The sequence below is a fragment of the Phymastichus coffea genome, unplaced genomic scaffold (assembly GCF_024137745.1).
Source record: "Phymastichus coffea isolate CEN01 unplaced genomic scaffold, Cenicafe_Pcof_1.1 PCOF00003, whole genome shotgun sequence".
In the NCBI taxonomy this organism is placed as follows: domain Eukaryota; kingdom Metazoa; phylum Arthropoda; class Insecta; order Hymenoptera; family Eulophidae; genus Phymastichus; species Phymastichus coffea.
Window position 1 is genome coordinate 5,052,038 of NW_026706814.1, and position 27,977 is coordinate 5,080,014.

General features: G+C 34.0%; 2 protein-coding genes across 5 annotated transcripts in view; one reads left to right on the forward strand and one right to left on the reverse strand.

The window, feature by feature from the left end:
- Window positions 1-27,977, reverse strand: part of LOC131664775 (glycogen [starch] synthase) — a 1,096,132-nt gene that overhangs the window by 423,822 nt on the left and 644,333 nt on the right. The gene's annotated exons all lie outside the window — the stretch shown is intronic.
- On the forward strand, window positions 41-27,971 carry LOC131664787 (uncharacterized). 3 transcript variants are annotated; one of them, XM_058936165.1, is made up of 7 exons: window positions 41-147; window positions 11,849-12,066; window positions 13,750-14,199; window positions 15,135-15,370; window positions 26,735-26,894; window positions 26,960-27,071; window positions 27,831-27,971. In XM_058936165.1, the coding sequence occupies exons 2-7, from the start codon at window positions 11,871-11,873 to the stop codon at window positions 27,919-27,921; spliced, it is 1,245 nt and encodes a 414-aa protein (XP_058792148.1). In that variant the 5' UTR covers window positions 41-147; window positions 11,849-11,870; the 3' UTR covers window positions 27,922-27,971. The 3 variants fall into 3 exon arrangements, with proteins under 3 accessions (XP_058792148.1, XP_058792138.1, XP_058792156.1); XM_058936155.1 differs by having other exon boundaries at window positions 11,866-12,066; XM_058936173.1 differs by lacking the exon at window positions 41-147 and adding an exon at window positions 1,031-1,164 and having other exon boundaries at window positions 11,866-12,066.

Consider the following 27,977-nt stretch of genomic DNA (forward strand, 5'->3'; position numbering starts at 1 on the left):
ACTTTACTTCTCACTGCAAACTGTCATTCCGTCGTTTGTACTGACACTGACGGGGGACATCTACACGAGGCACATTAAAAGTATTTATCAATACGTGATTATTGAATAATAAAAAAACCAGCTACTATCATTCTTTTGAATCATCAGGTAAGTTATATTATTTATGTAAGTTACATATTATTTAATGTGCATCAGCGAAATTTGTGTTTTAGAAAGGTTACGACCACGCGTTCACACATAAATTTTATTTTAACCAGACTGAATATAAAATTATCAATTATCTATATTATATTTTTAATTTATATTATGTTTATTCAGTTTAGTTGTTTAAATGTTACTATTTGACCTTATGTGAAGTTTATTTGAACTTTATCTTTTTAAGTGTGTTTAAAATTATAATCAACAACTGTTGCAATTGATCAGATCTTGGTGGATTATTTTAAGTCTTATAACAAAATTAGCAGTTTTCTTATATATTTGAAAATTGAATATAAATCTAATGTTTTGTAAAATTCGATTTATCAAATTATAATTACCTAAAAATGCTTTATTGATTTTTGAGGGTTGACCTATAATTAAAATTGAATTCATATATTGGTCTACATGTTTTTTAATGTTTTGACAACAGATTCTAAGCCTCTTCAGGAAATTTGTTTATTTAAAAATATGAATTATAATTTTTTACGATATGTATCAAATATCAATTGAATGACACATTTCTTAATCCTTAGCTGTCACTGTAAGATTGTTTGCTGCAAGGTCTCAAACAATTAGCAAGTATTTTTTTGAAGTTATGTAAATTATACTTTTTGAATATACTAAATTGACAAATTTTTGGAAATCATAAGTAATAAAGTAATGGTTTAAAACCAAGCACAAATTCTTTTCATTGTTCAAAACAAATTAGTTTATTTAAAATAGATGTATATGTGGCTAGGTCAAAAAGTAGCTAAAGTTGGTGTCACAAGTGTAGTATCTAACAGTTAACTTATATTTTCTAATTAAATTAATTCATGGTGGTTTATTGGGTAAAAATTAATGCTTCTGTGCAAAAAAAAGTTGTGGGGTCTAGCCCCAGGCATATAAGGATTTTCAGATATGAAATTTTCAATTGTTTATTATCTTGATTTGAATTCCTCATTAAATTGTAGGTCCAGTCATGATGTATGTATAACTTTCTCCTCTTGTACCATTTAAAAAATTATGGGATGTTGAGTTTAGAACAAGTACCTAGTGAACCTTTGCAACATTCCACATGAATATAGTTCTTGAAATTTAAATATTAATAAAAATTGTCATGTCAACTAAAAATTTTTATCAAAACTATATTATCAATTTTTCAAAAACTAAACAATTCATTGATTGAAATTAATTGAACAAAAGTATAAATACCCCATCTCTAGATCAGTAGAACAAATCTTAGTAACGCTATGACAATACATAAACTCAAATAGTTGGAGTACAATCACTGGTGGAGGATAGAGATATAACAGGATTTTACAAACTACTTTTGTAGATAAGAATCAATTAAAATTTTTAAGTCACATCAATTTATGAAATGATGTAAACTATTATATTCTGAGATCGAACATCTTCTCATTTGTTGTCAATAATATATTTATTAGTTTTTATAACAATTCTAGCATTTGTCTGTGTTGATGATCTGGTTTGATTTTTAAAATTATTATATTTTTTGCAATAAAAGCTATAGCTTGGATTTTCAAAAATATGTTTAGCAACAGGAATTAATTTTTTTGTAATTATTAATAAAATTCAATATTTCAATTCAATAAAGTTAATAAAAAGGCTATGTCTAAAGTAGGACAGAGTTTAGTCGAGGTTCAAAATTCTTGCCCAAATCTTAAGATAATCGACCAATAGCTGCTGTTACTCAAATCCATAAATGCAAAAGACAGCAATTATCCAAAAAAAGAAGAAAGTAATATCTATTAATTATTTATTTTATTAAAGTTTTAATTTTATGAAATCTCGACCTTCCAAAATTAAGGCAAGCTCAAGTCTCTAAAGAGTACTTTAATTATTGCACTTGGCTCTGTCTGTAACTCAATTAAAAATTATGTTTGGCATAACACAAACTTATATTCATGATGAGCAAATTGTTAGTTATTTTTTGTAGTCAACTGAACTGTGCTTAAATGATGAAAAAACAACCATGATATTGGGTGATAGAAAATATCATAACATCAAAAATGATTCCATCGATATCCAAAGAATAACTAAAAATTTGCTCATCATAAATATAGTTTTGTTATGGGAAAGATAATTTTTAATTGAGTTATAGACGAAACCCCCCAGTGCAATAAGTATTTCAGCTCAGTTCAGTTCATTCAGCATTCTAAGCAAGCATAAACTTATTATTAGGTTAGAAATAATTTTTTTAGTCTATCAACCAGTGATTATATTAGATGTATCATAGTTCATCTAACTCAACTATTCATTTTAACTAATAGTGGTATGTATTTATATATTATTGATAGTAAAAATTAAATAATAATAATTATTTCTGCTATATTAATAGCAGAATTATATAAGCAGCTTTGATAATTCAAATATCATATATCTTGAATTATTTAATAATTTTTAAAATTAATGACATCCTTATAATACTTTGGAATTGGGAAAATTCTTGGCTGTGCCAAGTTTTTCCCTACATCTACAAAAGGTTCTAATAATGTAGCTATTGGTTACAATGAAGTTAGTGTAATGCTAAAAGTTGTTTGTGAGGAACCAGCTGTGTCTATGGATTCTCTTGGTAAACTTATCACATATGCAATAACTTTCATGTTTCATTGTAAAGATCATTACGCTTAGAAAATTTTTTATGTATATAGGTGGTAAAATTGTATGGGCAAAACACAGTGAAATTCAGCAGGTCAATTTGAAAGTACTTGGAGAAGAAGCTCAGGAAGGTGAAAAGTTGCCATTAACTGTCAAAGACATGGGTGTTTGTGAAATCTAACCACGAACAATTCATCACAATCCTAAAGGAAGTTTCATCGTAGTTTTTGATGATAGTTTATGATTTATACATTTATAGGCTTGAGAAACAACGCTTTTGGACAGGCTTTTAAAGTTGTCTGGGCTGCAGATTCGAGTTGGTATGCTGTCAGAGTTTATCATGCCGATATTAAACAGCCAATATCTGAAGGAGGTAGTTTTATAAATTAATCGCTATAACTTCTAGATAAAGTTGATAAATACAGTAGAATTCGTTTTTTTATTTTAGGTAATAGCTTTGTTCAAAGATTATAAAATCATCAGTACGGTCTTCAGTAATTGTATACAAAGTGGATCACTTTAGGCTATTGTTTTCTGAATATGGACCAATGAATTAGAATCTTTCACATCTAATTTTGTGGAAAATTCATGCACATGTATTGGATCATTTACAAAAGCAGCTGCATATAGTAGAGTACAAGGGAGAATGTTAATTTGCTATTCTCACAAGAAAAAATATGCAATTTTAGGTAAAAACTCTGAAAAAATGTCTGAATCATGTGCAGTTGATTATTGCAATAAAGATTAAATGTTTTTGATTTTAAAGGCCATACAGAATTACAAAATGTAAAAGACCATTGTCTTTTATTATAGTATTTATATGATATTTGGTCTGGATAGTACAGAAGCTTGCAAACTAATGGAGCTTATTGTATTGAGTTTTTAGAGAAAAATATTGGATGGTTGATTAGAAAAGTTTTTAATTTCAAAAATCACTACCTTTTGATTAATTGCCCAGGACAGGTAATGAACACATATTACTTCAGTTTATTTCTTGGAATTTAGAACTATTATTTTATTCTTTGAATTACTGTGATAGATTGAACTATATATTGCATTGCATGAATATTTATGTATTAGTAGATATTAAATATTTATTATTATTTACAAGAAAGTATCTTTCTTCATTGATGGTTTGTACGATATTCATGGATAATTTGATAACGGTAAAAGTGTAAATTGTCATAAAATAAATGAAAGATTTTGCAATTATTACTGAATATATACTTCTTTTACAGGAGTCAGATGAGAAATATAAATTATTAATCTGCTTCGATGAAACTAAAGAATATCTTCATTTTAAAGAAGTTGTTGATATATTTTGAAAAGATTTAAAGTAGAACTACCAGAAGATTGGAATGTTATAGCTGATGTAAGACTTCAATGCTTTAAATAAGTGATGCATCCACAGGCTGGGCTTACAATGACATGATTATCAATGGTGTTGTATCCGAATGATTAAAACTGATTTATATAACTTCTTATATTTAGGGTATACTGTATTTCTTTAATATTTTTGAATTGTATAATATCAATCAAGATATATATTTTAATTATCAAAGCTGCTTATATAATTCTGCTATTAATATAGCAGAATTAATTGTTGTTAGTTAATTTTTACTATCAATAATATATAAATACATACCACTATTAGTTGAAATTAATGAATAGTTGAGTTAGATGAACTATGATACATCTAATATAATCACTGTGTTTCAAAAGAGTGAATTCGCTCTAGTGTGTTATAATTGAAAATTCTGATCTGCATAGCATTGAATATAATATTAATTATTTTAGTATAGTATACCAATATAATTAATTAATTTACAAAATTATCTATTCGAACAGCATTTACAGCTTTTCAATAAAAATGTTTTCGCGGAATCTTTTTTTAAAAATGTATCACTGAAACTGGAACGAGAAATAGAACAGCTAACTGCGGACGTACAAACGATTTAGATTCGTCTCGACTTCATGAAAATGATTTGTAGCGTCATCGGATTCTCATCACTACTATCAACATAAAATTTGGGCACTACTTTTTCACTTCGAATAAATGTAGTCCTACTCTAAAATTAGAAAATATTGCTTGATGTCCATGTAAAATTGAGTTTATTGATTGCTATTGTTCAATTGTATTTCCTTATGATCCCCTGGTTTTGTTTTGTTATTGATCGGATGTTAAAATTGATACAAATGTTCTTAGCTCTAGACAAAATTTTTCTTAAATTTCAATATGAAAAAAACAATATATTATCATATCACATTTTGGCTGACTGGCAAAAAATCAAACATTGCCAATGCGCTCTCTATTGCCTCTTAGTTGTTCTTATGTATTTTAAGCCGTTGAATCCAAATATGACACTCGTTTTTCGATAATTTTGGCAGGAATTGTTGACGTAATCGAGTTGATCGAGCTTTCGGTGCGATGCTTTGTCTGGCAGTTGGTCAAGAAAATTGATGAGCAGTTTGTTATAAGTGCGCATGACGGATTCTCGTCTATCGAGAATGTGCTAGAAATGCTTTATTGCAGCGAAAATTTCCAGCAGTTCTCTGTCATACGGAGTTTTTCAGTTGCTCCAGCAATGCTCCGATGGCTGTGGAAGAGCCGTCTGTATTGAGCCTGAGTGGTGCGTTGGGTGCGTGGAAACAGGCTATCGTGGCCTTGACAAGGCTTTCTTTGGCAGTCCTCGAAGGTTTCAGTGGCCTACGTTGTCCATTTGATCGGTCGCTTATCGTTTTTCTTGGCATCATGGAGGTAGTTTATGAAGGGATCCTTTAGCTTGGTAGCGTGTGGAATCAATGCTCGGAAGTAGTTTATCGTTCCGGTAAAGCGTCTTAGATCGCGCCAGGACTGCTGCAGATAGTATGCTATGGAAGGACGAGAGTTGCCCCCTGTTGATGGAGACGGAGAGCGAGAGATGATGGTACGCTCGGATGCGTTACTAGAATCCGCACCCGAGAGGCGCGGCGCTTTGCTTTAACGGAATGATGGAGCTAGCGTGCCCTCACGTTCGAGGCGGCAGTTACATGTACCGCGAGCGAAATTGTTCAGAAACTACCAAGAGTCACATCCCACACGAATAGATCACTGGTTTCACTGAAAGTCGCAGCACTTCACAATGAGAAAAAACTATTCGCGCACTCGTAATGCTAAAAATTCTGAGCACGCCGTGCAAGACCTTAGCGATGCGCGCGCGTATGTCAGAGTCACCATTTTGGAGTTAACGAAGTTTATGTGAAGTTGGAAGCTTTAGTTTGGGATAAGTGACTGTGGTCAATTTGAGTGAATTCATTAATACTATAATCTCGAACTACTTACAACGTACTTGTAATAAGTAAAATGTAGCAAAAGTTATGCATGGATAAGCCAGTCTATAAGGACTGCCTCGTGGCTTGCATTGCTGTTCATCACTTGAAATGAGAAATCCGTTGCGACTGACTTTGCGAACGGTCATAGGTCTAGACTAGCGCGTGTTGTCGCTCGCACGTTGGTTGTGCTCCTGCACTATCTGATGGTGCTCGGAACCGAAGTGATTTTGCGCGCTCAGTGCTTTGGTCCAGAAGTTAGCATAGTTGAGCGAATCTCTTTCGGTGGGAGATTCAACGGCGTCACAGACTTTAGGCTAGAACGAATAATGTCATCGTATTCTACATAAAAAATACATTGAAAACATCGTTATTGAAAGCGATAAGTGTGATTGGTACTGTTCAGAAAACTAATTTCTATTCGAAAACATATATCAGGTTTTTGTTTTTAATTTATTCTTGCATAGTAGAATGCGGTTATAGATAATATTATGATTTTTGAGGTTATGTGGTAACTACCAAAAACTAGACAAGTCTGGTGGGCTTCGCAAACGATAATTTCTATATACGAGGTGTGTTCAAAAAGTAAGGTGACTTTGTATTTTTAAGAAAAAGTATTTATTTATTTATCAATATTTATGTATTGATAAATATAAATATCCCCTTCAAAGTAATCCCCCTCAGATACAATACACTTATGCCAACGGTTTTTCCAATCCTCAAAGCACTTCTCATAAGCACTTTTCGGTATAGCCTGGAGCTCTTCCAGCGCTGCAGTCTTTATCTCTTCAATCGGTGCAAATCTCCGTCCTTTCATAGGTCTTTTTAGTTTTGGGAACAAGAAAAAGTCACATGGGGCCAAATCCGGTGAATATGATGGGTGAGGCATGATTGTGGTGTTGTTTTTGGCCAAAAAATGTCTCACAAGCAAAGATGAGTGAGCAGGGGCATTATCGTGATGCAAAAGCCATGAATAGTTTTTCCACAATTCTGGGCGTTTTCTTCGTATTGCTTCTCGTAAACGGCGCATAACTTCAAGATAATACTGTTTATTGACCGTACGTCCATAGGGTAAGAACTCCTGATGCACCACGCCATGGTAATCGAAGAAAACAGTGAGCAAAACTTTGACATTTGATCGAACTTGGCGTGCTTTTTTCGGTCTTGGCTCATCTGGGCTCTTCCATTGGGACGATTGGACTTTGGTTTCGATATCATAACCATATACCCATGATTCGTCACCAGTTATGACCCTTTTGAGTAAATCTGGGTCGTCGTTGACGTCATTCAACAGTTCTTGAGCGATGCTCATGCGACGGTTCTTTTGGTCAAAATTTAGCAATCGGAACAAACTTCGCTGACACACATCTCATGCCCAAAACGTTAGAAAAAATCTCATGGCACGAGCCAAGCGATATACCAACATCCTCAGCAACTTCTCTGATAGTGATTCGACGATTTTCCAGAACAATTTTCTCCACTGCTTGAACGTTTTCATCAGTTGTAGACGTGCTTGGGCGTCCAGAGCAAAGCTCGTCATTGGCATCTTCCCGGCCATCTTGGAAGAGTTTGTACCACTTGTAAACATTTTTTTTACTCAGAACAGTTTCACCGTATGCCACCGTCAACATTTCAAGTGTTTCAGAGCACTTTATTTTATTTTTTACACAAAATTTGATGCAAATCCTTTGATCCATATTTTTCGATAGCAAGAAATCGCTGAGCACGCAAAACACTTATAACCTTTACGCCTCTCACAACCAAACAAAAAATGCTATACATTTGAAACTTGGTACAGATGTTCGGGAAGAGTGTACCAACATAACAAAACAAAAAAATTGATAATCGAAAATACGTTGCCCGTGAAATTTGAAAAGTCACCTTCCTTTTTGAACACACCTCGTATACTTTCATAGAAACAAATCACCGTCAAGGTTGACTTACCTAGGTGTGAAATTAGTGGAAAAAAACTTTTTTAATAAACGATATAAACAAAATATTGTTACTTTGGTCTATACAAAAATTCGTTAAACAGGGAGATGCCTAAAAAGCGACAACGAAATCCTCAATCAACTAAACAACTTCGCCGGTTAGCAGCAAAGCAGACTAAATTAGATGTATACGATGTTGTTTCGAAAATTACTTCGTCTAATCAGACATCTGCTCCTGAAAGTGATGACGAAATGACACCAGCTACGAACGCAGCTTGTTTATTACATGCAACTTTCCTGGAAAACTCAAAGAAAAATGTAAACACTCGTGTATCCGAGTCTCGTTTAGTTGAACTAGACAATGTAGACCATAATCGATCGATTCCGAATATAGACACTATTATTCAGAGTGAAATGGATGGATATGACTCGGAAAGTAGTTGTAGTTCTCTTGATTCCGAAATATATCGTTACAGTGACAGCGAAGCTGAAAGTATTCCGGATGGTGATAGTGATACAGACTTAGATTTTGATCTGGCATTGGAAAATCCTGTTCAACTGAATAATAAAAAATTCGTAAACGACATAACTGAATGGGCAAAAGATTTTCAAATACGCCATAATGCTTTAAAATCATTATTATCAATACTTAACACATATACAAATACTCCATTCCCGAAAGATCCAAGAACTCTTTTAAAAACTCCAAAGTTTACACATATTGATGCTATGGATATCGGTCACTATTGCCATCTTGGGGTTACAAACGCTCTTCAAAATATCATTTTAAGTCATTCTGATACTAATTGTACGTTGGAGACTATAAAACTTATGATTAATATCGACGGTGCTCCTATTACTGGAACGTCATCAGGAAAAGGTGTTTGGACAATTCTTTGTAAAGATTTTCATTCAAAGTCAGTACATGTAATAGGCATTTATTACGGTTCTAAGAAGCCTGCAGATCCTAACGTGTATTTATCAAAATTTGTTGAGGAAATTATACCAATAATATTAAATGGTTTTGACTATAAAGACAAAAAATATAACGTGCAAATTTACGGATTTATTTGTGACGCACCTGCCAAATCATTCATTCTGTGTACAAAGGGTCACAGTGGTTATTCTAGCTGTAGTAAATGTTTAATAGAAGGTGAATATCATAATTCCATGGTTTTTCCTATATCTGATCAAACAAATTTTCTTAGATATTGTAATGAACTCATAAGAACCGATTTGAACTTCAAAAATTTAGATTATTTGGGTGATTATCAACACAGAGAAACAATTCTGAATAAATTGCCAGATGTGGGATTGATTTCCAATGTTCCTATTGATTCTATGCATTCAGTGCATCTTGGTATCATGAGGCAGCTTATAAGACATTGGATAGGTGACAAAGACCGGAAAAATAAACATTGCAGATTGTCGCATGAAAAAATTGAACTAATTTCCAGTAGACTCGAAAATATGAAATATATTTTACCCAGTGATTTTAATAGACGTTCAAGGTCTCTAAATTATTGGAAACAATGGAAAGCTACGGAATATCGACATTTTTTATTATATTATGGTCCGTTTATTCTGAAAGATGTTTTGGAATCTGACGTATATCATAACTTTCTCTTGCTTCATACGAGTATCGTAATTCTTTCAAGTAAATCTTATATTACAGAACCTAGTAATATTGAATTCGCTCAGTCGTTAATTATACAATTCTTGCAAACATTTCAAGAAGTTTATGGCAAAAATAATGTTAGTTTCAATGTTCACAGTTTGTTACACTTAACAAAAGATGTGGAAAAGTATGGCCCGTTAGAATCTTTTAGTGCATATCCATTCGAAAGCTACATTTGTTCTATTAAAAAATTTATTCGTAAAGGAGAGAAACCATTGCAACAAATTACTAGACGAATAGCAGAGTACGAATCTGTAAAAATACTAAAATATCGCTTTGATACAAGAAAAGGAATGTTGGAATTAGAGAAAGTACAATATAATGGGATCTTGATCGATACATGTCCTCGCGGTACACAATATAAAATATTAAACATCGCTGAATTATGTCGTATTGACATATGCGACGATCGAAATAATTGTGTCATGTTAAAAGACGGAACTATAATTACTGTTTTAAATTTTATAAAAAATGGTAGCTGTTTGTATACTATTGGCAGAAAACATGTAATTAGAAAAGATTTGTATACCTTGGAAAATTTTTCAAGTGGGACATTAGGTATTAACATTGTAAGCGAAGCAAAAGATATGGAATATTGGATGTGTCAAGAAGTACTATGCAAAATTTTTAAAATCCCTTACAAGAATGAAATTATTACATTTCCAATAATTCATACTTATCAAGATTCTTAAGTTTCTGATCGGGTTTGTGTCTAATTTGGGAGATGTCTCTACTGAAATTTCGCCTCTGCGTATATAGAAAGGTTCTCTTAGGCGAGAAAATGTAAGGTGTTGCGACAATATCAAGTAACGCTATTTTAGAAGAATTACTGCAAATTTTTCTCTAAGCAATTCTGCTTTAGTCTTGATTACAAATTTGAAATGTAACGGTATTACTTAAGTACATGATGTATATACTTTAGTTAGAATGCTCCGATATTTGTTGTTATCACTCTTTGTTGATAAATTTTTATTATAATGGCAGTTGTAAGAATTTGATTAGGAATCTTTATACTACTAATAATTATATTTTTTATTTTGAAAAATATGACTTTAAACATACAAGAGAATGTCTATCTTCACGTTTCAATTTTAATTTCAAATCTATACTTTTGTGTATATCACATCGAAAATAAAAATAAATATTTCTCATAACATAATTTCAAATATAATTAAAAAGCAGTAATCAAGAACCAATCTATTTGTAAATTTTATTTGATTCTGGTGAGAAATCAAACGAAATTATAACGTAATATTCGTTCATTCATTTTTCTGGGATTATTTCAGGGATGCAATGGGGAAGTAAATACCTGAACTATAAAAATATGTTCCTCTGAATCCATTTATTATTGCGCCCTGTTAGAGGAAGCTTTGTTTTATTGTAAAAAATTTTCAATAAATATCATAGGTGATATATGTTTTAAGGTCCGAGAAGTCAAAATATGATATTTTGGAAAATATGTATGTATATTTGTGTGTATATAAAGTTATTTTAATTTAATGTATAAAGACTCATTTAATGTGTTTTTAATTAATGATGGGTGCAAAGAAAGAGTCACATGATTATACGTATGAATATTTCTTTTTAATTTTTTTCATACTACGTTTTAACGCTTAGATTTTTTATCAGAAAATCTTAGGTTATTTTAGTTTCTCTCTTTAAGTCTCTAGATGCTTTTAATTCGCTTGTATAGTAGGAAAAGTAAATTTCATACAAAAATTGAATAAAATCGAAACGACTATTCAGTAACATTTAATTTACAGTGTGTCATAGCATTATTAAAATGTCAAAGTGATTTCAAGTCATTGTATCGCATATAACGTGAGGAAAATTTTCATTCTTAAAAAAAGACCTTATTTGCCATTTTCTTGATAACTCAATTTATTTTAATCGAATCATTATGAAATTTCGTACAGATATTGCTTTTTATAAACGAAGAAACTAGTTTCTTGAACAGAATTATTGGTTAATAAGTAGTTGAGGTAATGATAGCTATTTTTTTTATTTTTATCGCTTATGCACTCTGTGTTTTTCACACTAACCCAATAACTTGTAATCGAATCATTCTATATAATTCTGATCAAATAATATATTTAAGGAACCTAAATGTGATATTTAATAATTATCTTAGTTAATCTTCATCTCCAGAAATTATGAAGAAGTATTCGATCATAAAAGATGAGGAAGGTGAGATACGAGTAGTACCAAGCAATTGGTTGACCGACGATAAAGAATCTGTTTATTGGCCTCCATACAAGGACTCAGCACGAGTTAAATCTGCTGCCATAAACTTGGAGTCAAGAAATTCCGATTGGGAACTTTACTCTTGTACTTTTATCAAGTCAAACGGTAATTGGTATCCCCTATTAATAATAGGATCCATCCTATGAATAATAGGATTGGGTGAAGTTATTGGTTCTTTGATGTTTTAGCGGCTCATTCACAGTAGCACGTACGCGAGCGCTTTTTGATAGTAATGAAACGAACATTTAAAAAAATGTTAAAAAGCTGTCATGCGTGTATGCAGTCACAATTTGCTTGCAGGTAAAAAATTACTTTGAGTACAGTCTCTTTCAGAGCTTACACTCATGCCAGCTTTTTTACATGTTTTGAAATGTTTGTGGGAGGGGGGAAGATTTCAGTTACTGTTCAAGATTCTTAAACGTTTATAAGTATGCATATAATTTTTTCAATCGGCGTAGTAGATTCCCTAAAAAGACTCCCGTACATAATCTTCAATTGAGTTGAATAGATTATTAGTCAGATACTTTACAGATGAAAGATAATAGAGTTCGACATATTCTACGCGACATTTGACGTATACTACACATAGAGCGGTCAAAAACATATGATCTTATGGAAACCACAAAAATGCAACATTTTTCAAATGGTTTTACTCAAATAACTTTCTCAAAACTGCATGGATCAAAATAAAACTTTTTTTGGATTATAGGTAGTAAGCCAATCTTTCGATTTTACGAATTGGAAACATCATAATAACTACGCAGTTGAAAAAAAATAATAAAGTGAATTTAGAAGGGGCATTGAAGCACCATAATACTGTATAGAGTGTCGCGGTGCTCGCAGCGTTGCCGGCTTTGGCGCCTAAACGCATGCGGCTAGCTTCCGCAACCCTTGATTTTTAGATAGGTAGTCGTGCTACTAAATATGTGAGTTGGACAAACAGGGTTCACCTATCATTCACGAACCTTCCACCTGTTGCGACAACGATATTTTGCGTTATTAGTTTCTATTTATATGTTTCTTTGTTACTGATTCGCGCGTTAATCTTAATACTCGCTCAATTGTAACAGTATATTGCGCATTACTATGTATATCAATGAATTGAATTAAAATCGTTTGCAATGCTCTGGATGATCTTGAGCGCACGGCTTAGTACAATACCAACACGCATGCCATACAACCGTGCATTTAGGTCACATAGGTAGCTGTTAAGTTAAGGCTTGTCTCCATGAGGCACACGGACACTGTAATATTTGCAATACAGCACGTATATTGTGAGCGGTGAGTTTAACCAGAAAACTGCGCTAGAATCGGCCAAGTGTTAAAAAACGATTCTTTCTTTGTTGTTTCCAAGTCAGAATGTAGGTGTGGGTGTTGTCATGGCTAGCCATTGTCATTAGCCACTTCGCAAGTTCTCGGGCAATTGTGTTGTCAAGCACAACGCTTGCACTATGCGGGCTGTGTTGCTCACGACGCAGTGTCCGCGTGCTTGACGCAGAAAATTATTAACTTAGCCGCTGCTTATGTGACCTGATTGCACGGTTGCATAGCCTGCGTGCTGTTATTGTGCGAACCGATACGTTTGAACATATCTACTATATTGCAGAAATTCGGTTCGCTGACATCAAAAAGCGCTAGCGTACGTGTTACTGTGAATGAACCGAAATTACGAAATAAAATCTGAAATTGAGAAAAAATGAGAATATGCAAGCGATAAAATCCATGAAACGACATTTTTATTTATTTATTTTTTCAAATTAAAAACAAAATGTATAAAAATTTTTTCAGACGATTATGTTGATGCTCAAAAGGAAGCTCGATTTCCAAATCTTGACGATTTAACTGATGCTAGTGATGAGGAAAGACTTAAAGCAACTAGAGCGGCTAGAAATAAAATAACAGCTTCACCTTCCAAATTTATATCATCATTTACAAAAGTTAAACCACCTAAGACATGGGAAACTAATAATTCAGTTGACGGCAGCAAGAGCACAGAAGGAATATCTCCTAAGAAAGTCCTCCTTGCTAAAAATTCAGTGAAAAATGCGCCCCTTCTGAAATCTTTACAAGTAGATTTACAAAGAACCATCTCGCCGGCTCAAAAAAGCCTGTTCCCAAGATCAGAATTTTTAACAGGTGGACCCTCTGGTAATTCCGTAGTGAATGATTCAAGTCAAGAAGAAGAAGATGGATCAAATAACGAAGTGGAGCTGGAAATTACACTCCCTATGATCTTCGGTTTGTAATTTTTTTTTCTTACAAAAACCTTTCTACGCTATATTACTTTTTTTTAAATTATACTTAAGGGGAGAACTCCATGTAATTGGACCAAAAAAATCAATTTTTTCTATTGCATAAATTGATAGTGAAACATTTTGAAAAAATCCCAAAAATTCAGAATGAAATTCCGAATCAATTACGTACTACGGTCATTGAACGAATGCGCTTACGCGGTGTGAGGATTACTTTTCTAAACTTTGAAAGCCGTTTTCTCAAAACAACTGGTAGCCGTTTTACGTCTTCGTGAGCTACATCCTGACTTGTCTACATCGTCCCAATTTTTAAAACAATCTGTCAAATAGATTTTTAACATACAGTTTTTCCAAAAACTGTTTATTTTACCTCAGTTACAAGGAGTTCTCCTTCGTCTTTCTATCTAGTTCAGTATGTTGAAACCGCAAAATATACAAAAAAAATTATCTTTTCGACAAAATGTTTTATAGTATATTTACTGTGGCTTTTTGGCAAAATCGAATGAGTCGGCATTTCCCTAAGTTTTAATGTTATGCATATATATATATATATATATATATGCATAACATTAAAAACTGAGATATTCTGTTAAACTGAGTTAGGCATCTGACTTTTTAGGAGCATAGGTTAAAGTTTCACTCGTCTACGCTAAATATCTTGGAAGAGGGTCTCTTAAATACTAGAATGTAGTTATAACTCAGAACTGTATTCGGTTATGCCGAGAAGTCTCAGATTTGTAATGTATGTATTTCCTCAGAAAAAAGTTAGAACTCCATTTTGTTTTGTAATAATTTAAATTCATCAAATCTTCGTACAAATGTTGTTTTGTGCATAATGAAACTAGCCTTCAAAACGTCCCCGTTATCAGTATTTATGAATTTGGAATGTTCATGCTGTGATAGAAATCGTTTGTGTTTCAGAAATGCAAAAGACAATGGTAACAAAACTCAACTCCTTGGGCATCAAAGTAGATAATCTGTCAAAAAAATTACAACGCTGTCAAAATATACGCGTTGCAGACAAAGAAATTGTGGCTTCTCAAGATATGATTGAAAGCATGTCTAAAATATTTCCAATGACTGATGAGATTCCAGAAAGGAGTATGGATGGCGTGAACGAAAAAATACGCACTGACCCAACTTTCAGAAAAGAATTGGTAAATATTAGTCCAGTTATCTTATATACTTCAATTAACGTAATAATTATAATAATAGGAAATTTTTTATAAAAGTTCGATTTCGGTTTTAATGTGGGTCACAGTCCATTTTGTAAAAGTAACGATAGGGCTCTATTTCTAGCGGGTTCCGAAGTTTCTTCTTAGAGTTTTAGTGGTTTGAGGTAATTTTTTATGTTCATCGTCTCGTTTTCATCGTGAGAACGAGTTCAAACCCGCTGTAACTTGTATTTCAACTAAAAATCTCATTTTTATAGTACAGTATTTTACATAGGAAAAACTTGATTTTCTTTCTTCACTTCCTGAACCGAAATGTCTTTTGAAAAATCATAGTTTTCATATTTTTTCAAATGGTAGACAAGTGCTGGGATTTTAAACCCATAGTGAGCAGCCACATCTGTTAATTTTTCATTCATAACCTTAACGGCTTTGACATCCTCCAAAACAACTTCATGGGCGTGTTTATCATTCTGTGTCTTTCTGATATATTTTCTAACCACGACTGAAGGCTGTGAACAACATTCGTAAATCGATCATTTTCCCACATTGTGGTGGTAAACTCTAATCGCGACCGCGATTCTTGTTATAAGACGTTCGCTAGATACGCCTTTACAGAGAAAATTAATATTTTACGTATTTAGTCGCGTCGGTGGCTTAGTAGATAGGACGCCGGACTTTCGTGAAGAAGACCGGAGTCTCATTCCCGTGTGAGTCACTGGGACTTTTTTTGCAAGGAAAAATACTGTGCTCCGCTATATCCGCCAAAGCGACCGGGTTATCGTTCCTGGCGTAGGTTTTCCCACAGAAGAATTTTTTCTACGTCTTAGACGTTTAATTCAGGGAACGATAACCTGTGGGGTCTGGAAGCACATAGCCGTACAAGAAGAGGGCACAGGTCTCATGGCTACCCCGGGCATATTGGTAGTCCGAATGCTTCTCAGTGAAAATACCGCTTCTAGCCATGGGATAAATGAACGGGAAAAATGTCTCTCAAACTATGGTGGTGAGTGAGGTACCGTAAAATCCCGTAAAGGGTATAAGGAGATAAAATCGAATATAATTAAAAAATATATATGTTTTATGTACTTCAATCGTATATAATGTATTCTTAAAAAATTTTTTAGGGTCGGAAATAATTGCAAAATTTGACTGAGAATACAACTATAGGGTTTCGGTTTTGTGATATTTTGAAGGATTGATTGGTAAGGGTCATGTTCATCTATATAAAAAAACGAGCGGGTCGCGGAGTATCATAATAACTTGATAATCTACATATACGCTAGAAAATATTCGTACGAGTACAATTGGGAGAAGAACCTCAAATCAAAATGTTTTTCAGTTGCCTTAACGGTCGATAAAAAAGAAAAGTAATAAAACATCTTTTTCTTGCGTCTTATTTTTCCCAAAAAGTATTTTTTAAGAAAAAAATGTAAAAGGTGACTTGCGAATCTAGTTTAACTAAAGTCCCATAATTACTTTCACGAAATGGACTGGGGTCTACATTAACATAGAAACCCGGCTTTACCGTTTAATGTTAAGTTTAATTGATAATCGTCGATAAAAATCAATCTTATCAACGCGAAGCTAATTTTTTTTTGTCTTGGATGTAATTGCATTTTACAACCTTTGAAAGGATCTTAAGGTGGGTTACTGGTGAAACTTCTGATTTTTTTATTTATGGACCTAAACTTACAAAATTTGGGACATATATCAGTTGAAATAAAAACAAAAATTTTGATGCCCCTTAGAATTATTTTGCATGTTTTGGACCTATATTGTGAGCATTTTAATCATTTTTCCGGCTCAACTTTAAAAAGTCCCATGCGCATACCACATTCATCAAGTTTGATCTGTGGGAGCTCTTTTTCTTCTGGTAGACTCAAAGAATAATTCTTAGCAAGCAGATTTTTGTTAAACTCACTCCATACTGAATGGCACCATAAAACATACAGGAATATGAAAAAATCCCTCACTTTTCCATATTTTTTACCCTATTGCTTGAGCCTACTTAGCCCCAATTTGACCTATTAATTATTGGCTTGCTAACATTTATTCTACAGCTGTTCACAAAGAAAATGAGTCATCATACATTTAATTTGGTCAAAGTGGAATGCGCATGGTACATTTTTAATGGAAATAGAGATAACCAAACTGATATTGTCATAATTAAGTAGGATTATGCTAATACGGTGAGATTAGTCTCAAAAGATTTATAACATCCAGTACAATAACTGAACAAAATATGGTTACCCTACTCCAAGAACTTGAAATTCTATATCTATAAAAGTGTTGAAGAAAAAAAATGGAAAATCGCACCAGAAACCCACTTTCATTGGTTTTACTACTGTGGGCAAAAAGTAAGGTGAATTTGTTTGTAAAATGAAAAATCTTTATTTATTCTTCTACATCAATGTCATTCCCTTCGAAGTAATCCCCTCCCGATAAAATACACTTATGCCAACGTTTTTTCCAATCCTCGAAACATGCCAAATAGTCCCTTTCCGGTATAGCCATCAGCGCCTTCTTCGATTCAGCTCTTATCTCCTCAATCGACTCGAAACGCGTTCCCCGGAGTGGTCTCTTGAGTTTTGGGAATAGCCAGAAGTCACACGGAGCCAAATCAGGCGAATACGGTGGTTGCGGAACGATATGCGTCGAATTTTTGGCGAAATGGTCACGAAGAACGAGTGCAGTGTGAGATGGTACATTATCGTGATGCAAAAACCAAGAGTTGTTGGCCCATAATTCTGGTCTTTTTAGACGAATTGCTTCACGCAAACGACGCATAACGCTCAAATAATATTCCTTATTAACAGTTTGGCCGGGTGGAAGGAATTCATAGTGCACCACACCACGAAAATCGAAGAAAACTGTCATCATTACCTTGATTTTTGAACGACTTTGACGTGTTCTTTTCGGTCTGGCCTCGCCTTTAGCACGATATTCGCTTGATTGGTCGGTTGTTTCAGGGTCGTAAGCATAAATCCAAGTCTCATCTCCCGTAATCATGCATTTGAGCTTGTCCTGATAGTCAGAAAGCATTGTTTCACACACATCAACGCGGCGACTTTTTTGCAAGAAATTGAGCGTTTTCGGTACCAAACGAGATTTGACTTTTCGTAGGCCCAAATGGTCTTTCAAAATTGTTTTCACAGATCCTTCTGATATTCCGATCATATCAGTAAGGTCTCTAACAGTCAACCGACGATTTTCGAGCACTAATTCCTTCACTTTATTGACGTGTTGGTCATCTGTTGACGTCGATGGTCGTCCGGAGCGCTCCAAGTCATCAACACGTTCTCGACCCTCTTTGAAGTCTTTGTATCACTTATAAACATTTTTCTGCGACATGGTAGAATCACCAAAGGCCTTCCGCAACATCCTCAACGTTTCCGCAGCCGAAATTTCATTCCGCAAACAAAATTTGATGGCACTTCTTTGCTCAATTAAATCAGACATTGTAAAAATCGAAACATGCACTCTTGGTCGTTTGGTAAACACAAGCGTAAATATATTACTGATGATGACATTGACATGAAATTTGTTCCAGATGTCATTCGCAGTCCTACCAACTCAAGAAAAAAAGAACTAGCTCGAAATGTTAAGCCCGCGAAGTTTAAATTGAAAATTCACCTTACTTTTTGCCCACAGTAGTATTATAATTGATCCGAAAAAGTTTGTAAAAACGAATTCATATTTTTTTAAAGCCCTTGTGATAGAGAAGGACAATGTAAAAAATTCTCTTATGTCATAATGTTGTGTATTCCTTCAAATATCGCCATTGATTAATTGCTTATTCCCAATGTTAATTTGTTGCATAATTTCCCTTTGACTAGAGGTTTCGAGATAGTATAACTCATTTGAAATAGTATAATAATAATGAACTGCATTAAGCCCTTTAATTGATAATTAATTTTTAAATGATTTATACTACAATGATTACAGTAACAACAAAGGCAAGAAAGGACTACATATCCAGACTTAATGGAAAATTATGTATGTGCGAAAAGGTAACATACATGCATGCATACGCATACTTTCTTAAACATGAAATCCCTCTTCCCCACTCTTTTTATGAAAATATATACTGCATTTGTTAATTACTATTATTTTCGACTGAACTGAATGTTTTTACGAGCATGTCTTAGGGTAGCAGGTGAGGACAAAGATCACAGTGGTATGGATGGACATCTGCATGAATATTCTCTTGTTTGACATCAAAGGCATACTGTCATTCATAACACATGCCAGTGAATGTTGAAAACTGATACAATATTCCTGATATTATTTAAATTCCGATAAATATTGAATAGGTTTGTGGATTCGACTTAATTCGACTATATATATATATATATAACAAAAAACAGAATGACTTTTATAAATCATTCAAAATTTATCCAAGGATTGTATGTAGTTTTCAACATGAACACCCTTCATATGACTGCATATTTTTTTAAAACCAAATATTAATAGTTGAATATAATATTTCATTCTATATTTTTTGAATGCTACTATTAGCCTCAATCTTAGTTCTGATAACGTTGTAGAACTACGATGAACTATGCTAATCTTTCCACAAGTCGGCGAAACCTAGACAACTCTACGTCATCCGCTGAATAGTACAGTTTTTTGGCGTGGAATTTTCTCCTAACGGTCAGCAAGTAAAAAATGGATTGCAAAAAATTTCGTGTCAATAAAGGTGGAAATTTGAACGGTTGTCCCAAGCTTTCTACACGAGCATTTCGCACGTGAGCGTCAGGTAGAAAGTTAGGAAATTACAGTTTTCGCAACGTTATCATAGCGAAGCTTGCTATATAGTTGGTTAAAAAACAGTTTTTTGCATATTATACGTAGTGTGATGAGTTTGAGCCCTCTTCGCAGAAAGTTCAAAACTGCATGGACAACCAGAGAGTAAAATTCTTTCCGCACGTATCTCATGCCGGATCGCGCGGACACTAATAAGGGCAATCCCCCGACGGGTCATGTATTTGGTAGGTGGCCTTCTTTTGTCTCGATTCCGTGCAACAGGTCTTCGTTTGAGATATATATCTAACCTTTTATCTGATATATTAGAAAATCAAGCCTCCCTTCAAATCAAAATATTCTTGCAAGGGTGAGTTTTTGGAACGAAGTTCCTTATCGCGTGTTTACCGCAGGGACCTATATTTATTGAAAAAAAATTTTAAATATTAGGTTAACTTTATTAGAACGATTTCTACAAACCGATGGATAAGCCTGTAAATTTTTCCATTTAAACCCCATTCGGTCCCCTTAATAACCCAACTTATATAAAGTATTTACTTTTCAAAAGTGTTCGTGAACATCATCAAAATTGTACTGCGACATTATTTTTTCGACTATTTAAAAAAAATTGTTTAAAAGCAAAATTCATGCAATAAGCAATTTTTTTCAGATACTCATTACTCGACTTCAAAAAGGTCTAGACACATTTCTAAAGAAGTGAACTTATATTAAATAAAAAAAACAAATTAGTTATAAACAAAATAGTAACTATTGTAATTTCGTATTTTTCGTCTAATTCTTAAAAATTATTTTTCCACACACTGCGCGTACGGTGGTGACTGTGCGCCTTCTTAGCAAGGAGCACAAAACTACATGGCCAGCCTGGCAGTAAAGTGATTGGCGCATGCGCGATGTGCCCTCTTCCGCTCTCGGCTTAGCCTCGAGCAGTAAAACAGCGCATCGCACGGACACGAACCACTTTCCTGGAGACTGGAAATGTGGTTCTGTGTCGCCCGATGAAGGCGCAAGAGCACCACTGCGCGGGGGTGTACGGAAAAATTATATTTACGCCACGGGAGGACATTAGGCAAACACGCACTGCGTGAAATTCCGACCTCGCCTAGCTCGGTTGGCAACGTCGCGCGGGGCGTCCTTTGCCCACTGTGCTCCCTAGATGCAAAATGTACTATTTCGCGCAGAACTTTGTTGAATTCATATACATTTTTTTTTGAAATGTCGCAAAAACAATATCGCAGGGCGATTTTTCAATGTTATTCTTCAACTAGCAGATCGGAATTTCCGAACAATTTTTTTTTTCAATAGAAGGACTTGATCTCAGCTATGAATTGAGGGTACCCAAATTACAACGAACTCATCCTTGCTAGACGTATTTTGCTTTTAAAGAAGCTTTGTATTGCCAAAATATCAGGTAAAAGTTTGGATTATTTTCAACTGAATGCCTGAATCCTTAAAGGGGTTTTAATTTCGGGCAAAAAAAAGTCAACTGTCAAGTTTGAGCGAAATCTATGCCTTAAACCTTCATACGTTCTTTACATTTAGACAGTCAATGCGGTTCTGTATCGCCGATTGAGGGCGCAAAATCATCACTTCATTTAAGTGTGTAGAAATATTGTATAAAACACGGGAGTATAGTTGACATGCAAGAAGTGCATGATATGAACACGTCAAGCATTGCGTACAGTGCTTATTATACTTCTTTGGTGACTAATGTACTCTTTTAGCATGTTTGGGTGCAATTATGACTTGCGCACATGCACAGATTTATTTTCCATTCCATAACAAAATGGTGACAATTAGATGAAAACTGTTTTTAAAATTACGTGCATTAATTTTCATAAACTTTATTTGAATTGACATTCTATGTTATTAACTGGAAATACTGTAGATGCATTTTTACGTTATAATAGATAAACTTTAATATATAGAGACCATTCTCTGCAAGTCGATATACTAGTTTTATACAAAAACTTCTTCAAGTAGCATAAACTAAGGTACCTGTACTCCATATCGGACTACTAAGCGCGGACGGACTTAACTTTTGATTCGAAGCAAATTTTCAATCAAGAGTTGCTTTATTTAAAAGCTGCTATCAAAAGCTTTCAAATCAGCCCTCACACGACCAGAAAATTGCTTTTTGTCAGAAGTTACAGCAATTTTTAATCGATCTACTTTTTTCCGAATTCGAGCCAGTGTACCTAATATCGGACTTTCTGTAAAATGCGTTTTCAAAGTTCTAAATCAAAACTTAACAGGTAAAATGTTACAGATTGAGATGTCATAATTTGTTATTCTTTCGTTTTATATAGAATTTGACAAAGTTTAACTAACTAATGAAAAAAAATATGAAGTAAGTAACAGATGGCTGAATACATAATATTTAAACTTTTTATTCGATGTTGATATTAAGGTTTGGAAATGTACGATATTGGGTACTTTTGAGCATGAACAGTAATCAGGCTGGCATTTGAATAATTTATGTATTATCTTAGGTGGGGGGGGGGGGGGGGAGTGAAATTTCAGCCTACCTTTGAAAAAAAGTCGTAGGGAGATGAAATTAGAATCGATAATGTAGTATTTCGCGCTAAATCCAATGTTGCTATCAAATTGTTAAAAAAATTCTTTTGACATTTTTAATTTTTTTTTCGTGGAAGAAATCAATATTTCCAAAAGCCCATTCGCTAAGTTCTTGAAAATGTAGCAATAATTTCACGTCAAGTCGAAAAAAAATGTGATATTTTGTACCAATCGAAAGTACTGCTTATGCAGAATATCCCTAATTTTTCCCGATTTTTAAACTTATAATTGAATTTTTGGCAGAATTTTCAAAATTGTCACTTTAAACTTCGACGTAGATTATTAAAATAATATTAGTTTTTAAAAATACACATCATGAAAAAAAATATATATCTATAAATATATATACATTTACCAAAAAGTCAAAGAGCGACAAAGTTTAGATCAAATTTTATAACCAAATAATGGGTATCCTTTTCCTTCTATAGATTGTAAGGGTCAGCTAAACGTGCGAGAAGTTACGGGCAATATCAGCGCCGGAATTAGCGATACTTACGGGCGACCGTCAAATTTTCCCCGAGTTTGTAGTAGAGCGCCAGGTAGCTCGGAGGCTACCGGAGGAAAATCGTACCACGACGTGTGAATGTGTTAGAGCTGTTCGACGGCGGTCGGTCCACAGATGCTGGGCTAGCGGTAGGTCGAGTGGCAGAGAGCTTCCTCGTTGTCTGATTGGCTGAGCGAAACAAGATGGCGAGGTTTCGGCGTCAGGAGTCGGTTCAGAGATACGTTGCATAAAACGACTAATAAGAATCGAGCTACGCTAGATGGACATTTAATTTTACCGCCTGCGGTGGTATCAGATTGCGATGCAACGTATCGTCTCAAATAAATTTTCAGATGCAAAATACTGTAAATGACTTAATGCTTCAGGTAGCCCGGTGGTCAATATTTATAAGTGTCGCGCCCGCGGCTGAAATTGAAAGTGATGACGGCGTGCCAAGGGATAGGAACGTAGTCAAGATATCGCAAATACAGAGAGTAATTAAAAAAAAATTGAGTCGATTTATTCCAAACAGTTTCCAAGGTGTCGCTAAAGCAAAGTTGAATTTGTAGTCGAAGATGAATGTGCAAGATGCACGACGCGTTCAAGGTCAAGGCCAGAACATCCGTGAGAAAAGTTGGGTCAGGATGAGTGTTTCACTTCTACATCGGTCTACCATGAAAGTTTTTCCGGCGTAATAGTCAGACGCGTAGTTCGCGGAGGATCGCTTTAGACAAGGTCGTGGGTCGGTAAATGCCGGTCAGCGTTGACACATGACTGTCGGAGTCGCGTCGCGAATAACGTCAGATCTGTCAATAGTGTACTTACAGCGTGATAGAGTGCGAAGATCAATATCTCGTCCCTCCAGCAACAATCTCTAGCGAGTATATTTCGTCCGAACAAACTAGTATTCACACAATATTGAAACTATGTTCAAGCACAAGAAATACGTCCTATCACTGATACAACAGGCGGCAATATGGATGAGCCGATACGTCTTCTTCGTGCAGCTCGTCGTCTGTCTCTTTTTAATTTTGTGTTAAATTCGGTGATTGGTCGCGGAGAGAAAATCAGTCATTAGTCAAAAATGTTATCAGCGAGATAATTCAGTACTACGTCATCACCTCCCCCATAATTCCCCAGTTTTGGTTGGTCAGTTAGAACCGAGTAATAGTCCCGTATAACTGAAATTATTTGATTAGTAGATCGTAGCGCGCGAATCTCGAAATCCAATACATTTATCATACGTCTGTGGAGCGGTCGGTAATCGAACGCAGATCCGTGCGAATGGTATCGAGCGTCATCTACCGTGCGTGGTCTCTCTCGCTATAGTATGCTCGTCGCCACTTTATGGATTTTCTATGCTCCGTGGTCATCAAGCTGCTCAGCTCCGCATGCTGTGTCGTCTGCTGCTCGTTCGCTTCTGAAGGTACCGCGTAGTCTGCGTGTCAGTGTGTATATATACGCGACCTTAGAGTAGCGGGTTATACCGGTGTGAGTGTATGTGCGAGGTGAGAGGGCGCTCGCTTGTCGGGTCAACTCGAGATCGGCTGCTACGCTCAAATGCTAGCTAGCATCCGCCGGCTAGGAAAGTACGCGGAGTCAGCGATTATACATCGTCGGCAGGGGATATCGTGGCCAAATTATGATGCCATTTCCGCATCATAACAATATTTAACACGCAAATATAAAAAAAATCACATTATCTCATATATAATTTGATGTAGTTCCCCCACAATAAATAAACAATAACAAAGTGGTACATGTTTTCGATGTATTTTTTCCCGTAGATTACGATAGTGTTATTAGTTTTTACGTTACTTAGGAAGTAGGAATAGTAAAAATCCTCTAAAAATCTTTGAAAAATCTTGTTTTTAGCTTCTAGCGCTTTTTCGATAAACTTTATGATCAAACCAATAATACCATAGTGTTCTACGTGGAAAAATACATTGAAAACATATCATTTATTAGAAAATAATTAGATATGTCTGTAGGTAGTTCTTTGCCAAATTAGCTATTAATATATTGCCCTACACGCGGTAATTGGGCTACTAAAATAACTATTATTTCTGTTCAAATGCCAGTGTTAAATAATATGTTTTTCAACATATAGGATATGTTTTTAATGTATTTTTCCACGTAGAACACAACGGTGTTATTGGTTTTATCATAAAGTTTACCGAAAAAGGGCTAGAAGCTAAAAACAAGATTTTTCAAAGATTTTTAGAGGTTATTTGCTATTATAGCTTTCTAGGTAAGTCGTATTCAAAAACTAATAACACCATCGTATTCTACGGGGAAAAATACATTGAAAACATGTACCACTTTATTTTTTATTTATTTTGGGGCAACTACATCATATTATATATAAAATGATGTGATTTTTTTATAATATTTGCTTCTTAAATATATAGAAGTAAAGGGATACCCATTCTTTGCGACATTTCTTTCGGAAGCTACTGGAATAAGATACATTTTGATGGAATAAAATTTGATCTAAACCTTGTCGCTCTTTGACTTTTTCGTGTGTATATATATATATATATATATATATATATATATATATATATATATATATACATTTTTTCAAAATGGTTATTTTGAAAAACTAATATTATTTTCATAATCTATGTGAAAAGTACATGTTATTTGATGTATATATGTATATACCTAACATGATTCCTTCCTACTCAAAAAAATTCATGAAGTTATACAAGTTTTCAAAAATTTCAAAAATTGAAATTTTGAAATTGCTGCCAAAAATTTTGATCCGGTGAACCGACGTGAAATCGCCCATATATATATATATATATATATAACAAAAAAAATGAAAAAAATGCTAAAAGAATTTTTTTTTATTTTTGATAGCACTATTGAATTTGTCGGGAAATACTATATTATATATATTATTTTCAGCCCCCTAAGTCATTTATAAAGGTAGGCTGAAATTTCACGTGTCCCCGCCCCTCAAATGTAGTAAAGCGCCTTGCAAAGAGCAAGAAATTACAAATCCAATGGTATTATATAGTTTTATGTTTAGAAATAATAGCATAACTTAAATAACACATACTTACTCGTAGCAAATTTTAAATTAAAAATATGATGCTATACGGGACATGAAACTCTTCTTAAAAAACGGAGTTGGCGTTTCGAAGCAAATCGTGAAATCTTAATTAATTTATACTACTAACATAATGGTAACCCATTAGAGGGCGTTAGAGCGCGAATATTTGAGTTTTGAAAAAAGTCCGATATTGGGTACAGTTTGATATTAGGTATACTGACCTCAATAGATAGTATGGCTAAAATAACTTTAGCATTATTATTTTTATTATGCTGTGAGTTGGTTTTTAATTTGTACTATTTGTATTATTTATTGAACTATATTCATGGTATGACTTATTCCTAGCTTGGTATCCCTATAGTTGAGTTGACTCTTATCGAACTCATTTAGTCGCATCACATTCATTCACTAATAATCAGATTTTAACCGTTAGATAAATGAATTGATTCCCTTTGAATTCCAGGTACTTTTTTTTAAAAGCAAAGGAGGCGCTGACATACATAGGTTTATTTACAATATTCTACCCGCTGCTATGACTAATAAGGTAGCAAACAAATACAGCTATGTAGGGCACAAGAAGAAGCATGCATTTAAAGATTTGCCGTTGTGCACAGTTATATACAGTGAGTATTATACACGGATTATTTCTGATTGTTTTTCTGAATTATATAGAAATATATTCTTTTAGAATCAGTGCGTCATCTATTTCCATCATCACAGGACGAAGAGATTCGTTCAAGAATCAGTAGCTGGTTAGATCAGTCTGGCACAAGACTCAAGAGGGAATCAGACACTGAAGCGTAAGTATTACATAGTATATTACTTTACGGGTCACCTAAGTAGTTCTCTTGTGTACAGAAAGACTGATTACCGACAAAACGTTAATAATGTAATCTTCCCTGAGGGTTCACCATTGCCTTAAAGCAATTTTCATGTTCCACGCGTGATTTCCAATTTCAAAATTACCTTTTTCATAGATATCCGATATTAAATACACTCATTTTTGCGTATCTAAAAAATATAGTATGTTTGAAAGTGGAATAGTTCGCGCTAGATTTGTCCAAATTGATCATGCGATAGCTCTTTTAAGCGGTTTTAAAATAAGACCATGGGTAAAAATTAAGAATTTTACCAGAAGTTACGTTTATTCGTGCTTATCTGTTCGATATTCGGTCCTCGAAAATTATTTGCAATGTGCTCCAAACCACTCCTCGTAATGAGAATATGCCCTCCAAGTAGTGTATGCCAACCTTTAATTAAAGAGTACTATTGTAATCATTTTTAAACTTTTCGGAAACATTTATTGATTATCTATGTGCGTCAGTAGCTTTATTTTTTGAATTTCAGTCCTATAAATACATTTTGATGAATTCCATTTTATATGCTATTTTTTGTCGGTTATGCCACCGTGATGCCATTAAAATTAGAACGCCTTGGGGCATGCTCAAGCGCGGCCTATGTGCAGATTTAGGATATATAGTGCTATAATATAATGAATTCTAGTACTTCAGATACCTATAATTTGAATTGTAATGAATAATTTTATATATAAATTTCAGAGCCGGTTCCAAAAAACGAAGAAGAGATGTAAAATATTACATCGATTTAGAGGAGAATGTAGCAGAAGAAAATTCAATGAATGAAGAATAAACTTTGTAATTTTAACTTTTTCATGTACTATTAATATAAGTAAGTTATTTATTAAT